Below are 16726 nucleotides of genomic sequence, written 5' to 3' on the forward strand. Positions count from 1 at the left end.
CAGAAGCTGCACCAAGGGTTAGTACTACAAACAGAGTACCCAAATATCTCCATCTTTGCTCACAGTCACAGTGGTACACCTATACCAAAATAAGCCACTATTGTCAAATAATGTGTCTCTAGGAATTTTTATGTTTACTCTGGTATTATGCAGTGATTGAGAATGGGGGGGAAAAAAAAGATGTAATAACAACTTTATCCCATGGATAAATATGGTTGTACAAGTCATATTTTATTTAATGTGATTTACAAGGATATAAATAATGGCCAAAATTACAAAAATCAGTGTGCTGGAAGCCCAAGCCTATGTACATTAGTTGGTCAGCAGTGATGACACCAAATAATTCATGTTAGTTTGCACTCAAAATACAGTCTCTACAATCTACCACTTTTTTTAAAATGTCCAACCTTTATTTTGGTACCATGTTTCCAGTGCCATTTGCTGCAAATCCTTTATTCTTTTCTCTTTTACATGTATGAACAATGAGTTGGCAAAATATCTATGTACACTTTATAATTGGATGATTTCTCATCCAAATAATACAGTAATACTGCGTTTTAAAATAGTACATCTGCTAGATAAGAGTAGAGCCCCGTGAGAAATGATGGAGAGTTGACCTGACCTAAAAGTTAGCTAGCCACCTGCGACATTCGCTCTCTGTGTACAAGTATGATCGCCTAGATTTTATTTTATTTTTATTTATTTTTTTTTTGTTAAAGGATTGCCATCATTCTCAGGCCCAAGGTTTTCATTTCAGCATATCATAGAAAAATAATGTAACATTAAGACAACAGTAGACAAGAATTGCACAAGTATAATCATAATCCTCATGGTAATATAATACTCTCATATTAAACATTAAAATGTCAGGCAATACGAATAGAATACTTTTTTTTTTAGACTCTAGATGCTTTGTTCACATAGGCTCTTCATCCATAATGAGACACCCGTTGCATCTTGAGCGTGTTGCAGCTAGTCATTTACACACTTGTGCATATATCTCTTTATTATTTTCTGACATTAAAGAAAAAAACAGCAACAACAAAGAAATAAAATAAAGAGGACCAAAAGAGCCAGCCAGACATCGTGGAACTCATGCCAACACTGACACATGCCCAGGGATGCCCTTTAGTCAGCCCGCCGTCTATTACCTAAACATGCCCTGTAACCATACTCACAGTCTCCATGGAGATGCTGACCTGCCAAAAAGTTCGAAGGTCATGCCTCCCAGTTGGGCGCATAAAACAGATCCTGCTGGAGTTGCAGAAAGTTGAGGCTGCTTTCTAATAAGTGTACATTCAGAGCAGACGGTCGTCTGTCAAGATGCAGTCCTGTCAGCGTGTGTGTGTGTGTGTTTAATTATTAGTTGGTCCGATGTTTACTGTGTCGAGCAACACGTGGATGAATGACGTTAATATTTTGTAGTCAACCTTAAACACTGTGGAGTAGCATCCATGTTTGTAGTCCTTTTGAAAAGTGAACAAGAGGGTCCTTTGTAGTCCTTTTTGCATTGTGTGTGTGACAAGGTCCATGTTTAGGGCTGGCTACATTCTTTGCATTCCACAGTAATAGACATGAGCATCCGGCATTGCCCTGCAAATGAGATGACATCACTTATCGAGAGAGCCCTCACACCCCGCCTCTCCACTGGCCCCCCTGCTCAGCAAATCCAAAATGGCCACCATGCGTTTCACAAGCCACATGCTAAACCTTTTACATACAAGATTTATTCCCCCAAATAAAACAAGGTTTATGGGCTGGGAAAAAAAATTAAAACAAAACAAAAACTCCACGTGATTAAAGTAATTCTGAACATATACACAAACATGTGCTGAAAAAAGGTGCTAGAAAAGCAAAAGTTCACCTAGATCTTCCTGTGTCACAGGTCAAGTTTAAAATATAGTTTGTCAAAGAAATTTACAAGTTTATCTCCAAAAAATAATCTGATATAAAGAATCAAAAAGTTGAAATACATTCTAGTAGCCTGCTGGATGAACCAGTTTGAGTCAAAGTTAGACTGTGCTACATCACCTCTCCCAAAGTTCAGCTCTCCTCTTTGATTAAAAAGTGTTTAAAAAGTCTAAATTTCCCTCCAGTTGTCATGTTAGGACAACATCCCTCCTCACTGTCAGCTCCCACACGGTGCTCAGAGACAGCTAAAACACTGTTTCGCCTCTTAGCAGTGCTCTGGTTTCAAATCTTGCTCAAGTTATCAGGGGCGGTTGGACAAAAGGGCTAAAAGGAATAGTAAAGTGAGGGATGGAGGCAGTTGGAGGAGAAAAGGAGGAGAGAGACGAAGCCAAATGGTTGCACCCATAAACAGGAAGAAAAAGAAAACAAAAACAAGAAACTGGAAGCAGAATAACCGAGCGGTTGACTGCTGACTGACCGACAAACATGAAGTGGAAAAACAGAGCTGACCATTCCCCCTACAGGTGGAGACAGAAGTGCACCACAGCCCTGGGTTCAAAGGTCATGCGCCAGCCCTGCAGGCAGGAGGATGTGGCCCAGGCCAAAGAGAGGGGGGAGAGCAGAAATAAAAGAGAGAAGAAGAGACAAGGAGAAAGAAGAGAGAGACAACGCAGCGCCAAACGTCATCATGCAGTAGACAGGCTCGGCTATCGGGGGCGGGGCGAGATGTTTTTTTAATTTTTAATTTTTTTTTTTGTCAGCCGGTGAGGTGGCGCGGCGGCGTGCGTCGCTCGTGCCCAACTCCGGGGCGGGGCCCCGGTACAGGGCAACCTCTGAAAGGCACACACACACAGGATTGGACAAGGCGGGTGTATGTTAGAAAATAGTGGTCTCGTACTTGGTGTTGACTCCTCTTTTGGCCTCCTGACCTGGCTCCACAATCCACGGCACGTTGGCATGGCCCTTCTGATCCATGGACGGCTGCTCCATCTGACACAGAGAGAGTCAGAGGAGGAGGACGGGGAGAAGCAGAGTTAGAAAAAAACAAGAGGGGGGAGGGGAAAAGAAGCAGGACAAACGGCCAGTTTATTATATTGTACTGCTGTGTTGGATGATTTCAAACCAAACAATGCAAAAGTCTGTGTCGTAGTTTTAAAAAAACGACTTGAGGTGCAGTTTTCAGATATTATGTCATGCTGATAGTCGGTGAAACCAGAGTGATACAGTAGAATGAATGAGATGGAGGTGGAGGATCGGCTGCTTACAGAGAAATGAGATGGCGAGGGAAAATAATACAGATGGGAAAGCAGAACTGAGAATATACACATTTTTTTGAATATGTATAAATGTCATGTCTGTGTTCATACTGAGGCAGCGCATCACCTATAAGCTGTACGAATGGTAAATGAACTGGTTCTTATATATTGCTGCCCCACTCTGAAATGCTATACAACCTTCTTCATTCACAAGCACTTTGGCCTTGGCTTACCCAAGGATGCTTTGGCGCTTCCAGGGATCAAACCACAAACCTTCTGTTTAGTAGACGACCTGCTCTACCTCCTGAGCCATTTCCTGCAGCTCCGAAGCATTTTAATAGAGATGCTGTCTGTAGCTGCAAAGCTGTCGTGGTGGCTGAGAAACAAACCAAACAATCTAGAGCGCTTTCAAAAATAACCCCAAGGCAACAATCAAGAGGCTTAGGTCTATTGCCGAGGGTGGCTTTCCTCCAGTCTGTTGGTTTGTTTTCAGATGGTTTGGGGGATGGCAGCTTCGATAAAGTTGACTCGGTACAGGAATACGTGTGTTTGTAAACTTGAATTGCAAACATATATATGAGCAAATTATTAACTGCATCTTCATGTAGTGTTAACATTTTTATAATAAAGCCAAAAATGATCTGCTTTGAAAGGTGTCGTAGTGTTGTTGGAGGAAACTGGATTAACTCTGCGGTGCACTAACAGAGCCATGGTTCTGTTATCTTCTCTTAACACACTGCTACAGCAACAGTACTGAAACTAACTGTAATATTAATACGGTTCTCCATCCTCTTCTTTACACACACACACACACACACACACACACACACACACACACACACACACACACACACACACACACACACACACACACACACACACACACACACACACACACAGCCAGAGCAAGACCATATAATCCTGTTTTGGGGTTATAGGATTAGGGCAAACACAGACACACTTTCGATCTCGCGGCATCACAACACATCACGCTCAGTAAAGAGCTCATCCAGAGCATCACCAGTATCAAATTCATGAACCACACATGAAGACGCTGAATGAACCGTCTGCCTTCAAAATGAATTTTATATCAGCAATTTTTTTTCCCAAAGGAAGGGGTGAGAAGAGAAACTTTAAGTGATGCTACCGGGGCATCCAATGTTTGATTTGGCTCTGCGAACTCAGTGGTCCAAACTGATGTAAAACATGCTCTTTGTAGTGTGGCTCTATTGAACTTTTGAATAATTTCTTGGCACACTACGTACACTGTGGAAGGGCAGTCGTTCTTTAATGACCCTTTATAAAAATCATATGCTTTGTGTGATAGATGAAGATGTTTCTGGGTGAGTGTGAGGTTGGGTCAGAAGTGAAAGCACTCCAAAAATAAAAGTTCAGTGCAAGCATTTAGTTCTGGAACTACTAAACCTACGTGGTTTCAAGTGCGTTTAAACATTTAGCTCATTTTTAAGCATTTGTTATAAAGGGTAGGCAGTGTTTTAAAATGTTCCAGCAGGCCACTCTGAGTCCAGCGTTTGATTTGATGATTCGCATGAAAATGACTTTTGAAGTTTTAACTACACATTCAATCCCTGAGAGATCTTAATATAAGTACAACAGTAGACATCAGTTTTTCCACGTGACAAAGACATGCAGCTGTACTAAATGAAAGAGCACTCTTCAGGCTTAAACTGTAAGGAATAAATCTGTTAAACTGCAGATTTATGCTGTAAAAACCAAAAAAATAACACATTTCTGTAGTAGATGTTGAAAAAACCCAGAATCTTTTCTCCCATTTAATTCTTTATTACCTAATTACATTGGTGTATGAGTATGGGGGGACCCATTGGGGTCTTTATAAGTGAAAAATACAGTTAAAAGTCCAAAATTTGTGCCCTTGTTATCATTTTCCAAAGCTATCCAGTGAGGCAGATTGGAGTCTTTGCCAGACCGATTCTGGCCCCCGGGACTTATGTTTCACAGCTTTGATCTAAATGAAGTTTAGCCTCTAATGTTACAATCAAACTAGAGAAAACTGTGGTTGGAGACTGCAGGAAGACCACAATTATTGCGACTGTGTACAGTGAACTTCCAGTCCTGTTGCCTTAGTTGCTTCAAAGAACCATCTTCAAAGTAAATTTGACATGTGATAAATTGGCAATAAGACCAATTTGCTCCAATTGAATGGAGTCAAGTTGTTCAACTGTAACAAATCAGTAAAAAAAAGCAAATCTGTTGCCATCTATGTACACAGAAATTCACATGAAATTCAAAGTCCTGCCAGAACCTCATAAATTTAAAACACAAATTCAGAAATTCATTCCCAAATAGTGATGTAGTTTCTGCAGAATGGAAATTTAACTACAAAATGCTATAGGCAGTCTAAAACCTTACTTTTATATAGGAATATGAACAGAAAATAACCAGTTGAATCAAGTCCCCTATTGCGATGCTTTGCTGCTGAGTTGCGCTTGTCGGTGAAGACTGACTCAGGTTGATTTCAATATGCTGGAAATCTGTCTCCATTTATAAATGAGATGGAAATTACTTGCAGACTGCTGCTAGTCGATCTGAGGGTGACTGCAGTCAGTCTGAGTCATACTGCGATGGTGTGGAGACAGGTTGCCTTCTGCCAGTTGACCCAAGCAATCACCATGTGATTGAAATTAGTTGCCCAGAATTTGAGTGTGTTGCACGTTCAACACACTCAATATAATATATAATATACTATACAACTATAAATCAATGTAGTCATTGGGCAACCACCAGTCTTTTCCAAATCAGAAAGAGGTTGCTGTCCTATTTTCACTGTAGTATGACTGAGTCATGAAAGAGCAAGTAAATGAGAAAATTTAAGCTATTTAATATTTAGGCCGCACAACCTGCAGCATTTGCCACCGAAAGGCTGACAACACTTGTCGTAGCTGGCAAGCTAGGACATACAAGGTCACTAATGATGAGAATCTTTGGCAACTCTAATTTATTAAACATAAAATAAGAAAGGAAGGAATTCACGAGCTAATTATTGACTGAGTCGAATTCTCAACGAGGCAGACTCTTTAATTAGCATAATTTAACAAAGTTTTTTAAAAAGACCCCCCAAAAAATCCCTCATCCTTCAGCTCGGTCCAATTACTGTTAGTTGATTTATACGTCCAACCACTCAACTCAACTGTTTATTGATCAAAGCGCTTTATTTATATTAATTTACCATCTCAAATATACCACAAAGAAGGAGGCGGTGCATCTCCATCCAGAGGCTGAATTGGTACAGACGGACACGTAAAAACTGAAGCACTTATGAAATGGATTGGCTCTGCAAGATTGGCTGTCTTTTTTTATACCAGCGCTACTAAAAGTGATATGGACCCATGGGGTAGTAAATGAAGAAACGCACACACACAGCAAACAGAACACACAAGGATGCAGAGTCAGTTGAGTAAAAGCAACAGAATTAAAATGGAAGCACTTACAGATGGCGCCTTCTCCTTGAATAAATGAAAAATTACATGAAAACAAAGGATAAGAGAAGGAAAAGCGTGGAGGACCTGTGACTGAGCTTTGTGAGGAAGATGGAAGAGTCGAGAGGGAGGAAGAGGAGGGTGAAGAGGAGGCCGGTGAGGGGTGTAAATGTGGCCCAGTGACCAGCGGCTGGAAGGGGGCATGATGACCTACAGGGAGGCAGAGGTCATACACAAGTCAAAGTCGGCCTGCTCCAAAAGCAACAAAGCAGCAAGGCAAAAAACCACAGCGAGGACAGAGCAGCTACATGGCAACAGAGAAAGGCAACAGCGGTCTAAAACCAAAAGCAAAAAAACCATGGCAACAACATGGCAGCAAATTCATTGCCCTGGAAACAGCGGGGGACAGCAGCATTACCACAACACAGCAAAACTCAGACTGGAGAAGGCAATGTTACGCCACACTTATATAGCAACTCCTGCATGGCAACAACACTCCCACTAGTATGAATATGCCACAGCAACTGTACAAAAAAAGCTCTGAAAAAAGTGTCTCTAACACTCAGGCTCAGTTTATTCAAATGGATTTAGACATTTTTCCCCAGGTTCATGACGAATTTCCAGTTGTTTTAAAGGTTGTTAAAGGGTTAGGGTAATGTAAACAATAGGACTTCTAGACTAGGCTCGGGTGGCATCTATCTAGGACTAAACCACTATTGCAGTTGGAGAAAAGGTTATAAAGTTACATGTGGCAATATGTTGGTCACATCTTTATCTTTATCATTCACAGATTCCAAAGTCAGATTGCATAGACAACTATGAGAAAACGTGACTTACTGTATGATCTCAACAAACAATTTAAATTTCAAATCTTATTGAATACAACCACAAAATAAAGAATAAAGCAGTGTAAGCTTTAGAGTGTGACTGACATGTTGTTACTCCATGAACAGTCTCTCAGTTTGTCAGGTAGATTTGTCTGGTTAAGTAACAAAAATTTAGCAACAGCGAAAATACTTAACAGCCGGACTTTGCTCACCAATGAGTGCCACCACGACTGCTATGTCCATCTTTTATATACAGTATATAGGGCAGAGGCATTTTTCTACACTCATAGTCTCCATCTTCCATAAGGACTTCTAAACTGCTGTTATAATCTGATACGACCCAGGCCTATTGTAGACTATCTAAAATGAAATCTGTTGCTTTAAAAGTGTCATATTACAGATTACAGTAACACACCAGTCCCGGTTAGCTCAAACAAGTTCACCTTTGTAAGTTAAGTGGATGTTGGGGGGGATTTACAACCTGATATGCTCACGGGAGAAATATGACAATGGGAGGTTGTGGAGAAACTGTAACTGGTGCACAGAGAAACAAAGCTACCGTATTTTAAAGGACATGGGCTTTAGAGGTGCTGGAGGATGGAGATCATAGCTGGTGGGTGGCAGGAATATTAAGTGAATCCTGCAGTATCTTTGCCCTGCTGCACACCACAAGCCATTAACTACACCACACACACATACATATACATGAAGCAGGCAGGAAAAAAGACAATTAATGGTTAATGTAATGGTTGCCGACTAAGCAGATTGTGTGTGCACATGCCGTCATCCATCATCTCTGTAGGCATAGGACCACACAAACAAATACCCCATGTGCTCTCCTTTCCCATCTTTCCTCACCATCTCACATCTCACACTAACTTTAGAAAGCGAGAGCATTCCTATGAAACTGCTGTTCCACTCAATCACCATCTTTTTGTTTTTTCATGACTCACAGTATGTAAATTTGGTCCAAGCACACCGTTACAGCAGCAACTATAACTCTGTACCAGGCCTTTTGGACTCACACGTGCGCTGCTGAGCCTGAGCTGGTGTTTGTCAGTGGAGGAGGGTAATGAGTGCAGAGTGGGTTAGGGTGACTATTTTAATGGTCTGTTGAGGGGTTTATGGAAGGGCTGCAGGTTTATTGATAGACTCTGTGACGCTGTAGTTGATGGAGGCATGACACATGCTTTCATGATACTGTATGGGAAAGAAGACTCTGTTAAACAGCGAGGGCTGGGTATTGATTACCATAATTTATATGGATCAATATAAGTTACGGAACTGTTGGGGGCATACAGAGTCCACTAGAAGCATGACTGATAAATATTGACTTGTCTGAGACCTATTAAGCTCATTTCAGCTTCAGATTTTAAGCCTTGGACTCAACTCGAGTGGCTTTGAATGAATGTGTCCAAAGTAATTCTCATTATTATTTGTCTAAGAGTCTGCATTGCTTTGCAAACGGGAGGTTTGACCAGTGGGTGGGTGCATGAGATAATATCCTTGCTTTGGTGTCATACAAGAGTACAAGAGTACATCCAAGAACAGAAAAACACTCTGAAATTGAGCCATTGGTGCATCTGCAGCCTGAGCTTTTGGAACACTATAACTGTAATATTTGAAACCTTGGCCACTTTTAATATGACCATCCGTCATTGTAGCTTTTGCCTGGGCTCAGACGTTGGAATCATCCCGATTATTGAGTTGACACAAGACATGAAACGGTTTTCTTTTGCAGAACGATCTGTTCAATAAGCACTATTTGAGGGCTATCTTTTAGCCCATCAATGCTACAAGCTGGACTAAAGCCATTGTCAAGCTATTATACAGCCAGCCACCACCAACGAGGGTATCTATTACAGTTCAGGGAATGTCAGGCTAAAGGAGGAAACAGAACAAGTTCACAGTTCTGAGTGATATCTGTGAGCAGACACGAGGCAAAAATGGGGCACTTTGCTCTGCTTAACCATCATCGTTCTCTAAATCCATTACGGTTACATTCAAGTGCTTTCCTGCAGGTTTGAGAGAAGACTAGGTTTTTCCTCTTTTGCTCTGTATGCACTGATGCAGCTTAAGTGAAGCTCCTCAACTTATCATTTAAACCATCAAAGCATTTGTATATCAGCATTTGTATTTATTTCTTATCATACCCAGCCCTACCTCAAGCAGATTACTGCACATGAGCGGAAAGCTCTTCCCTATAGTGCAGTCCTCCACATGAGAATTCTTTATCTTCTGTTACACAGAACCACACACACACACACACTCTCATGCACACCCGGAGAGAGAGCGGGCAAGCCTCCCTGGAGCTTTATGCAAACACGCATCATCAATCAGCCAAGTGTGTAAGAGACTGCAGGGACAGTAAGACTGAGTGAACGCTTAACAGATCAAATATCCACCTACACCTCTGCCACTTAGTCCGCTGGGCCAAGGCGCACGCACGCAAAGAACACGAGCAGATAGAGCTAGAAAACCAATCTCAGATGTTTAGAAATAATGTAAATGAGTGAGGATGATACTGGTAAGGTATTATGGACAGAGTCCAGTGAAAATAGGAGTGCTTTATTGGAATGAAATTCGAAAAATTTGAAGTTTTTTCACTTTAGACCAAAGCAATCCAATCCAGACCATCTGGAACATGTGGCCTCACTATTGTGGAACTTGACAGGGATGGATTTTGTCTTTGAACAGTAGTGCAGCTGTGTAGCTGCGTTACTTACAGACTTGCGGATGTTGATGCGTGGCTTGGGGACAGGTTTGCTGGGTTTGCTGTCGAAGCTTTCGGGCAGTGTGGATGATCCGTGGCCGCTCTTCCTAGCCTGTAGGGCTAGCTGGTAGGCCACCTCGAAGGCCTGTCCGAGCGTCAGGATGATCTCGTAGGCCAGGTTCTGACAAAATGGCAAAATCAAATAGGTGAATGTGATCTTGGACAGTGAGTCTGATGTTCGCCTGTGAGCACAGCAGAGTGTCAGTACTGACCACATCAAAAGCAGTGAAGACATGGCAGTAGTGGTGACTGGACTTGAGGTCTTTGGTGATGTAGGCAAATGTGGACAGATCCTCTGGATCCTGAGCTGCACACGAGATGTTGCGAATCTCATGCTCCGCTATGATGTTCTACAGAGAGAGAGAGCGAAAGACGCAGAGGAGGAAACAAAGAGAGAAAACACAGAAGCAGAAAGATAAAGAAGCGCACCGAGAGATTGTAGATTATCTCCATTGAGCCACTTCACGGAAAAACAAATCTGATTTATTATTCATCTCAAACTCATAATCACTGTAGCACACTTTTCGGTTTGAGACGTTTCTGGAGCCACTCAGATGGAATTTGTCCTCTGGTAATGTCACTGGAGAACGTTCAGACTTTGTGTTGCGTTAATTAAAGCACATCTCAGCGCTGTGAATTAAAAAAACATCAAAGCCCAAAGAGAAGTTTTAGCGGGGGCCAACATCAGTAAACATTACGTTTAAGTTAGAAGTTGCTTTGAGCTATTATAAGAAAATATGCTGAAAATGCATTAAACTTTGATCTAGAAGAAGTGGATTTTTTTTAAGGGCATGAAAATGAAAACATTAAAACAACATATTGTAGAGATAAAAATCGGTGCAGTGAAGATGATTTCACCTGAGAGAAATCAAAAAGAAGTTGCATAACATTCAACCAGTGAAATGCCAGGTTAGTCATACAGGACAGTGCTGTCTCTCTGCACTGATTGTATATAAATAGGCATATTGATTACTTGGGTTAAGCTAAGAGAGGAATCCTCTCCTTGTAGTTGTTGTTTTGGGTGAACTCACACAGCAGGTAACCACAGAGGACTAATAATGACTTACCATCTTTGATCTTCCTAATGGATTTTGTACTTAATACTATTTCTTTCCGTCTGTCGTTCACGGTTTAGTACATTAGTGAAAATCCACGAGATAGTTTTATTATTACATTTTAAAAAATGTTTTGAGAAGACTTTTTAAACATTAAGCGCTATAATGGTGTCAACAGGAAGAAGCATAATCATTTTTCCAAAGTCTGTGTAACTTCCTTCCACAAATAATTGCACATTTGATTATCTTTATATTGTGTTCGAGACAAATCGCACAGATATCACAGATATACGTAGCAGTGGACGTCTTCACACAGCCCCTGTTTGAGTAGAGAGTTGCCGCACATTTCGTCTCCTTCTGTGTTCTGTAACAATGCAGGACCGAGAGAAGGCACAAGCATGTCTGCGTGACTAATTGGAGAACTGAATTGCCAAACACAGACTTACTTGGATTTTTTTTTTTTTAATTAATTAATTTTTCTGGTAAGAATCACCAGCTGGTGTCCTTCTCATCACTGTTGGGTAACTTTAATATCTAAAACTGTCTCTTGTCTTTCTTTTTCTTTTACAGTGTGGATGACCTACTTGAGCATGCTCTGTTTTAGTGCAAATTCTTGCCTTCAGCTTCTCAACAAGAATCCGAATATGCACCTGATTCTTTTCTTATATACGTGCACATGAATCACAAATACTTTCATTCTGTTCTGGACTGTTCTAGACTTTCAGCTCATCCCTTTTCATCCTGATTATTGCTTGTTTGCGCTCTGTGTACATACAGTTGTAAATCAGCAAGGCTGCAGCAGCGCAGAGCAGACACGAGCACTGCAATGCTGTGCGGGCTTTACACTCGGTGTGTCATTTACCTCACAGGAAGCGAGCCGTGCGCATTGCTGTACCTTATTTGTGGCGTCGATGAACTTCACTCCTTTGTAGGACACGGAGAGCACGATGGTCGGCACTTTCTTCATCTGTTCTGTCGACTTCTTGTGCAAAAATGAGAAGGTAGAGACAAAAAAGAGGAAATAAACAGCAGTGACTTTGGAGGCAGCTCGTGAAAGTAAACTTGACAATTTAACTTGGCGTATTTAATGAAGATTTCTGTTCTGCTTTGAATTCTAGTCGCACCATTTTCAAAGGTTATGAAAAATAAAATAAGAAACTACCTTTCTACACTCAAGTCACTGCAGCGATTCAATTCAATAAGTCTATTAACTTTTAGGTCATATCGGGCTCTGACAGTATATCTCTCCTCACTCCTTGTAATTACATACCTATACTGAACTCATTATGCCGAGAGGTGCTGTGAAGAATTGTGTGATTTACAGCGATGTCAGCGTTACCCTCCCAGCTGTCATCCTACCTGACAAAAGGTTTAATATATTCAAAGCTTCCTTCTCTGAACGACTTTGTGTTCTTCATCGCTTGTCATCTCCTCCTCCTCAGCATCCATATTCCTATCACTGCCCGTCCTTCTTTTCTCCTCCCTTGTCGAACACGCGAGCTGCTATCCCATATCTGTTTGTCTTTGTTCTGTTCTTTGCTCCCTTCCTGCAGCATGTTGCTGCTACAGTTCGACCCTGTCACTATCAGGTAGTGTTGAAAAACTGACAAAGGCAGCTCCACTTGGATTCACTGGCAGTGAATCCAAGCTGAGAAGTGAAGTTGGATCTTAAACATCCAAAACTACCTCAACCGTGGAGGGAAGGATGAAAGAGTGGTACGTTAGCAATGTTACAAAAGCTGGGGGTAATATGACGTGCATCTCTTTGCAGCTAATTACAACCACAGTGTGCAGTAAAAGGTTGGTAAAACTGAGGAAAATGAGAAGCAGAAGAAAAATTTCCCTCTGATGATGGTGGCATACTGTAAATATAGAAAGTAAGAAAAGAGAGAAGAGGAACAGAGAGCTTTGCATATGAATATTAAATTTCTTCTTCACACTGCAGCAGCTCAGGGTGAGAGCCGGGGGCCAAAGGAGTGAGAGAGTCAGCGTTAAGAGTAAAATATGGAAAGAATGAGCAGGATGAAAAGACATGGATACTAGGGCACATTCCTCTTTCTCTTTGTCAGTAAGAAACAAAGGAAAGGAGGAAGGGAAAAAAAAAGGGAGCAGGAGACTGACACAAGGCGTGAGGAAGAGATAAGGTGATTAGAGGTAAAAGGGGGATTGTGAGGTATCAGGCAACCCAGGCAAGGATATTAAAAATAAATCCCTCAACACACTTAATCCACCGCTATGATATTTTAAGTTTAAGTTCAAGTGAGAGCGTGAGGGCATTCAGACTGTGTCCCAGATTTAAAGGTTTAGTAAGCCTGCTCTCATGCTAGCTGCTATAGTATAAGCTAGTAAGCATAGCTTTGTAATAGTTTAACTTAAATTTGACTCCTATGAGTTTACAATCAAGGGAACAGTTCACCCTGCCTGGGATAGGGTTACCGGGGCCCCGCCCTGGAGGCAGGCCTGGGGATGGTGGCCGTGGGCAAAGCGGGGCCTTAGTCCATGGGGCCCGGTAGGGCACAGCGCAAAAAAGGGATATGGGCCCATCTTACTGTAGGCCCACCACCCACAGGAAGCGCAGTAGGGGTCAGGGGTCAGGGGTCAGGTGCAGTGTGCGTCGGGCGGCAGCCAGGAGCAGAGGCCCTGGCAGGCCGATCCCCGGCTACCAAGGCTAAATTTAGTCGAGTGAGTTTTAATAAACCCAAATTATCCAGATGTTGGCTTGAGGTTTCAGTACCAGACATAAAGTTAGATTGAGCTTTACCCTCATCTTGGCGCAGGCATCTTGTGTGGACTCCGTCCCCCTCAGCTCCTTCACCAACATTGAGCCCAAGTACTGTTGGAAACACACAGACAACACGATGCCAGGTAAATGCGTGAACTTTTGCATCAACCTTGTGACTGCTTTTAAATTTCCAATACCAGCTGGATGCACCAGCAGAGGGCAACTAACAAAAGTCAAAGAGAAAAGCTGGAACTAAGAAACCAAATCATTGGGACAAAAAATACAAAACGTGGTCTTTTACAGCCAATTGGTGGATTAAATGATAGGTAGGAAATATAAGTTAGGCTTTTCTCTTCTCTGATGAAGACGAGTCCCACCGACATTCATTTTTGCAGATGAACTCGAACGGAAACGATGGAGACGAAGTCTAGCAGCAGGAAGAGTCATCTGCTGTCAAATTTCTTAGCTGCTCTGATGGTGACTGATGAATTAGTCAGAGCCATCCTCTCAAGGAATGAACAGACCATCCTGCTGCCATCAGTGCTGCTCAGTAGGACATCGCTGTTTCTACCATTGCTGCTCCTGTCTAGGTTGGGACTGGTGACAGCTGTTTTACTGCCTCAGCTGCTTGCAGCGGTGACCCTGCTCTATGGCTTGATTATGATAAAATGGCTTGAGCCAACCTGCCAAATGATCAGCAAGCAGTGCTGTAGCTGAACGCTATGCTGAACTCTGCTGAAGAGGATACCACAACCTCCAACAGCAGCCCTTTCTAATCACGTCGTAAGTTAAGACACCTGCTTCATCAATGTAATTGTAGACTGTATATCAAAGAGCATTTGGGGTCTGAAAATCGAAACTGATACATAGTTCCTTAAACCTGCATTCTTAATGATAGCTAGCCTGGGGCAACTGATGTCTCTCTTGATCCATGACCTCAGTGAAGGCTTTCCCAATCAGCTTATAGTCATAATCAAACAATCAAAGTTTTATTTAATTAACATCATGTAGATACGCTTGTGAGGAGTGTGCAATGTCTCTACGTAGCTCGGTCAAGTCCACCCCTAAGCTGTAGCATCTAGTTTTAAAATGCCAAGATATGGCTTCCCAAGAGGACCTTACCAAAACCAGTGTCTGATGTCCCAGTGGCTAGTCAAGCTTGTATATACAGTTTATCATCCACCTGCAGATCTTTTTTTTTGCTGTTAAAAAGCTAGTTCTACCCTTTTCCAGTAGCAGAGCACTTCATTTTCAGTTGTGTAAATGAGATTAGATCCTGGAACCTATTGCAGTTTGGGGGAATATTATAAAAATTATATTTTCCACTAAAGAAAAGTTGACTTAGTTTTAGTTCTTAGAACAAAAATCCCATCCCATTCATTCTCAGGATAAGAAAATTAGGGTTACGAGGGGCTCGAGCCAAATTGGCAGAAATCGGTATCGGCCAAAGAAATTGGAATCAGTGCATCTCTCCCTCTAACCATTGCTATGTGTGGCTAATTTACAAGCTGGCCAGGTCTTGACTGTCAACCAGCTCAGCCTGGATGTAAACAGCATAAACAATGCAGACAATGCGGAAGGCACTGAGTGGATGGCTTCCTACATGGCTCATATGGGGTTTCATTAAAGGCACACAGCAGTGATTACATCAACCTTGAGAGGCTCCCTGAGGTACATTAACATTGCTGTCTGGTAGATCCTTCTGTCTGGATGCAGTTAATAATTTTGCACACGTAGTATCAGATTTAATAAAGAAGCTACTAATGGTGACGGTGTTTTACAGGGACAATGTTTATGTTGGCATTAGAGCACTTAATGGGCGTGACATTCACTGCCTCACAATGACTGCCCAGCTTCTGGAAGGGGCTCTATTCCCCAAAGTGGGACCTTAAGCAGGCTTTTAGTGAATTAGGAGAGAAATATTTACAGCTTCATTTATCTCATCTATTTAACTCTACAATAAATGACTCGAAAGTCAAGGACCACACGTGATTTGTCTTGAATCTGATGGACAATATATTTGCTTAAAGTCACGAAACATCATTCTGGGCCAATTGCTTTGCATGATGAGTTGCTTTTTCGCAGCACAGACACTGACTCAGTCATATTTTCAGTCTAGTCCTTGGCAGATCAGAAAGAGGTCGTCTGGGCATGTTAATACTTTGTCTTGACTCAAGCTAACAACGTTAAATCGCTGTTATGGCTGGCTTGCTGGCAGTTATCTGAGAAATTGCATTATAGTTGCACACAAGACCAGCTGCTGTCTCCTATACCATGTCGCTGGCAGTAATTTTGGCTTTTATTAGTTTCAAATAAAATTCGAGGCAACATAACAAGGCTAGGACTCTACAGCCATGCTACTTTGTAAGTCTGTATCTGGGTAACTGTAACATCCGCATGCAATGATGAACAGAAGGACATTTTTAATGTTTGGCATATGTTAATATATTGTTGAAATGCATAGGCTGATTGGTTTCATTACATGCTAAGTGGACAGTGGACCTCTAAGGCTGCTGGGATTGTCACCAACAAATATTGGTGTTGGAGGAAAAGGTCAAGAAAACTCTGAATGACAGTACTGTCCAACAATCTTGAGCCACCCCCCAATTTCTTTACATTTTGCTTCCAAGTAGCCAGATTTTTCCTGCAATTTTTTTAAAGTGGTCTTGAGGAACAGTTCTCCAGCCTTTCTAATTGTCTTTCAAAGCTTTTCTTTGCACATTT

At 41.8% G+C, this 16726-nt stretch overlaps 1 protein-coding gene across 5 annotated transcripts in view; it reads right to left on the reverse strand.

Annotated features, from left to right (window-relative positions):
- Positions 1-210: 210 nt before the first annotated feature.
- anks1b (ankyrin repeat and sterile alpha motif domain containing 1B) overlaps positions 211-16726 on the reverse strand; it is a 262310-nt gene continuing 245794 nt past the window's right edge. For 3 of the 5 annotated variants that reach the window (XM_039600939.1, XM_031758542.2, XM_031758561.2), the window contains 6 exons: positions 14042-14113; positions 12176-12262; positions 10438-10575; positions 10179-10346; positions 2810-2901; positions 211-1593 (listed from right to left, as the gene is read on the reverse strand). In XM_039600939.1, coding sequence (XP_039456873.1) covers positions 1545-1593; positions 2810-2901; positions 10179-10346; positions 10438-10575; positions 12176-12262; positions 14042-14113 — 606 coding nt within the window. In that variant the 3' untranslated portion in view covers positions 211-1544. Of the gene's footprint in view, positions 2902-10178; positions 10347-10437; positions 10576-12175; positions 12263-14041; positions 14114-16726 lie in introns of all 5 variants that reach the window. The other 2 variants (XM_031758546.2, XM_031758553.2) reach the window with 2 other exon arrangements.

The sequence above is a fragment of the Oreochromis aureus genome, linkage group 17 (assembly GCF_013358895.1).
Source record: "Oreochromis aureus strain Israel breed Guangdong linkage group 17, ZZ_aureus, whole genome shotgun sequence".
In the NCBI taxonomy this organism is placed as follows: Eukaryota; Metazoa; Chordata; class Actinopteri; order Cichliformes; family Cichlidae; genus Oreochromis; species Oreochromis aureus.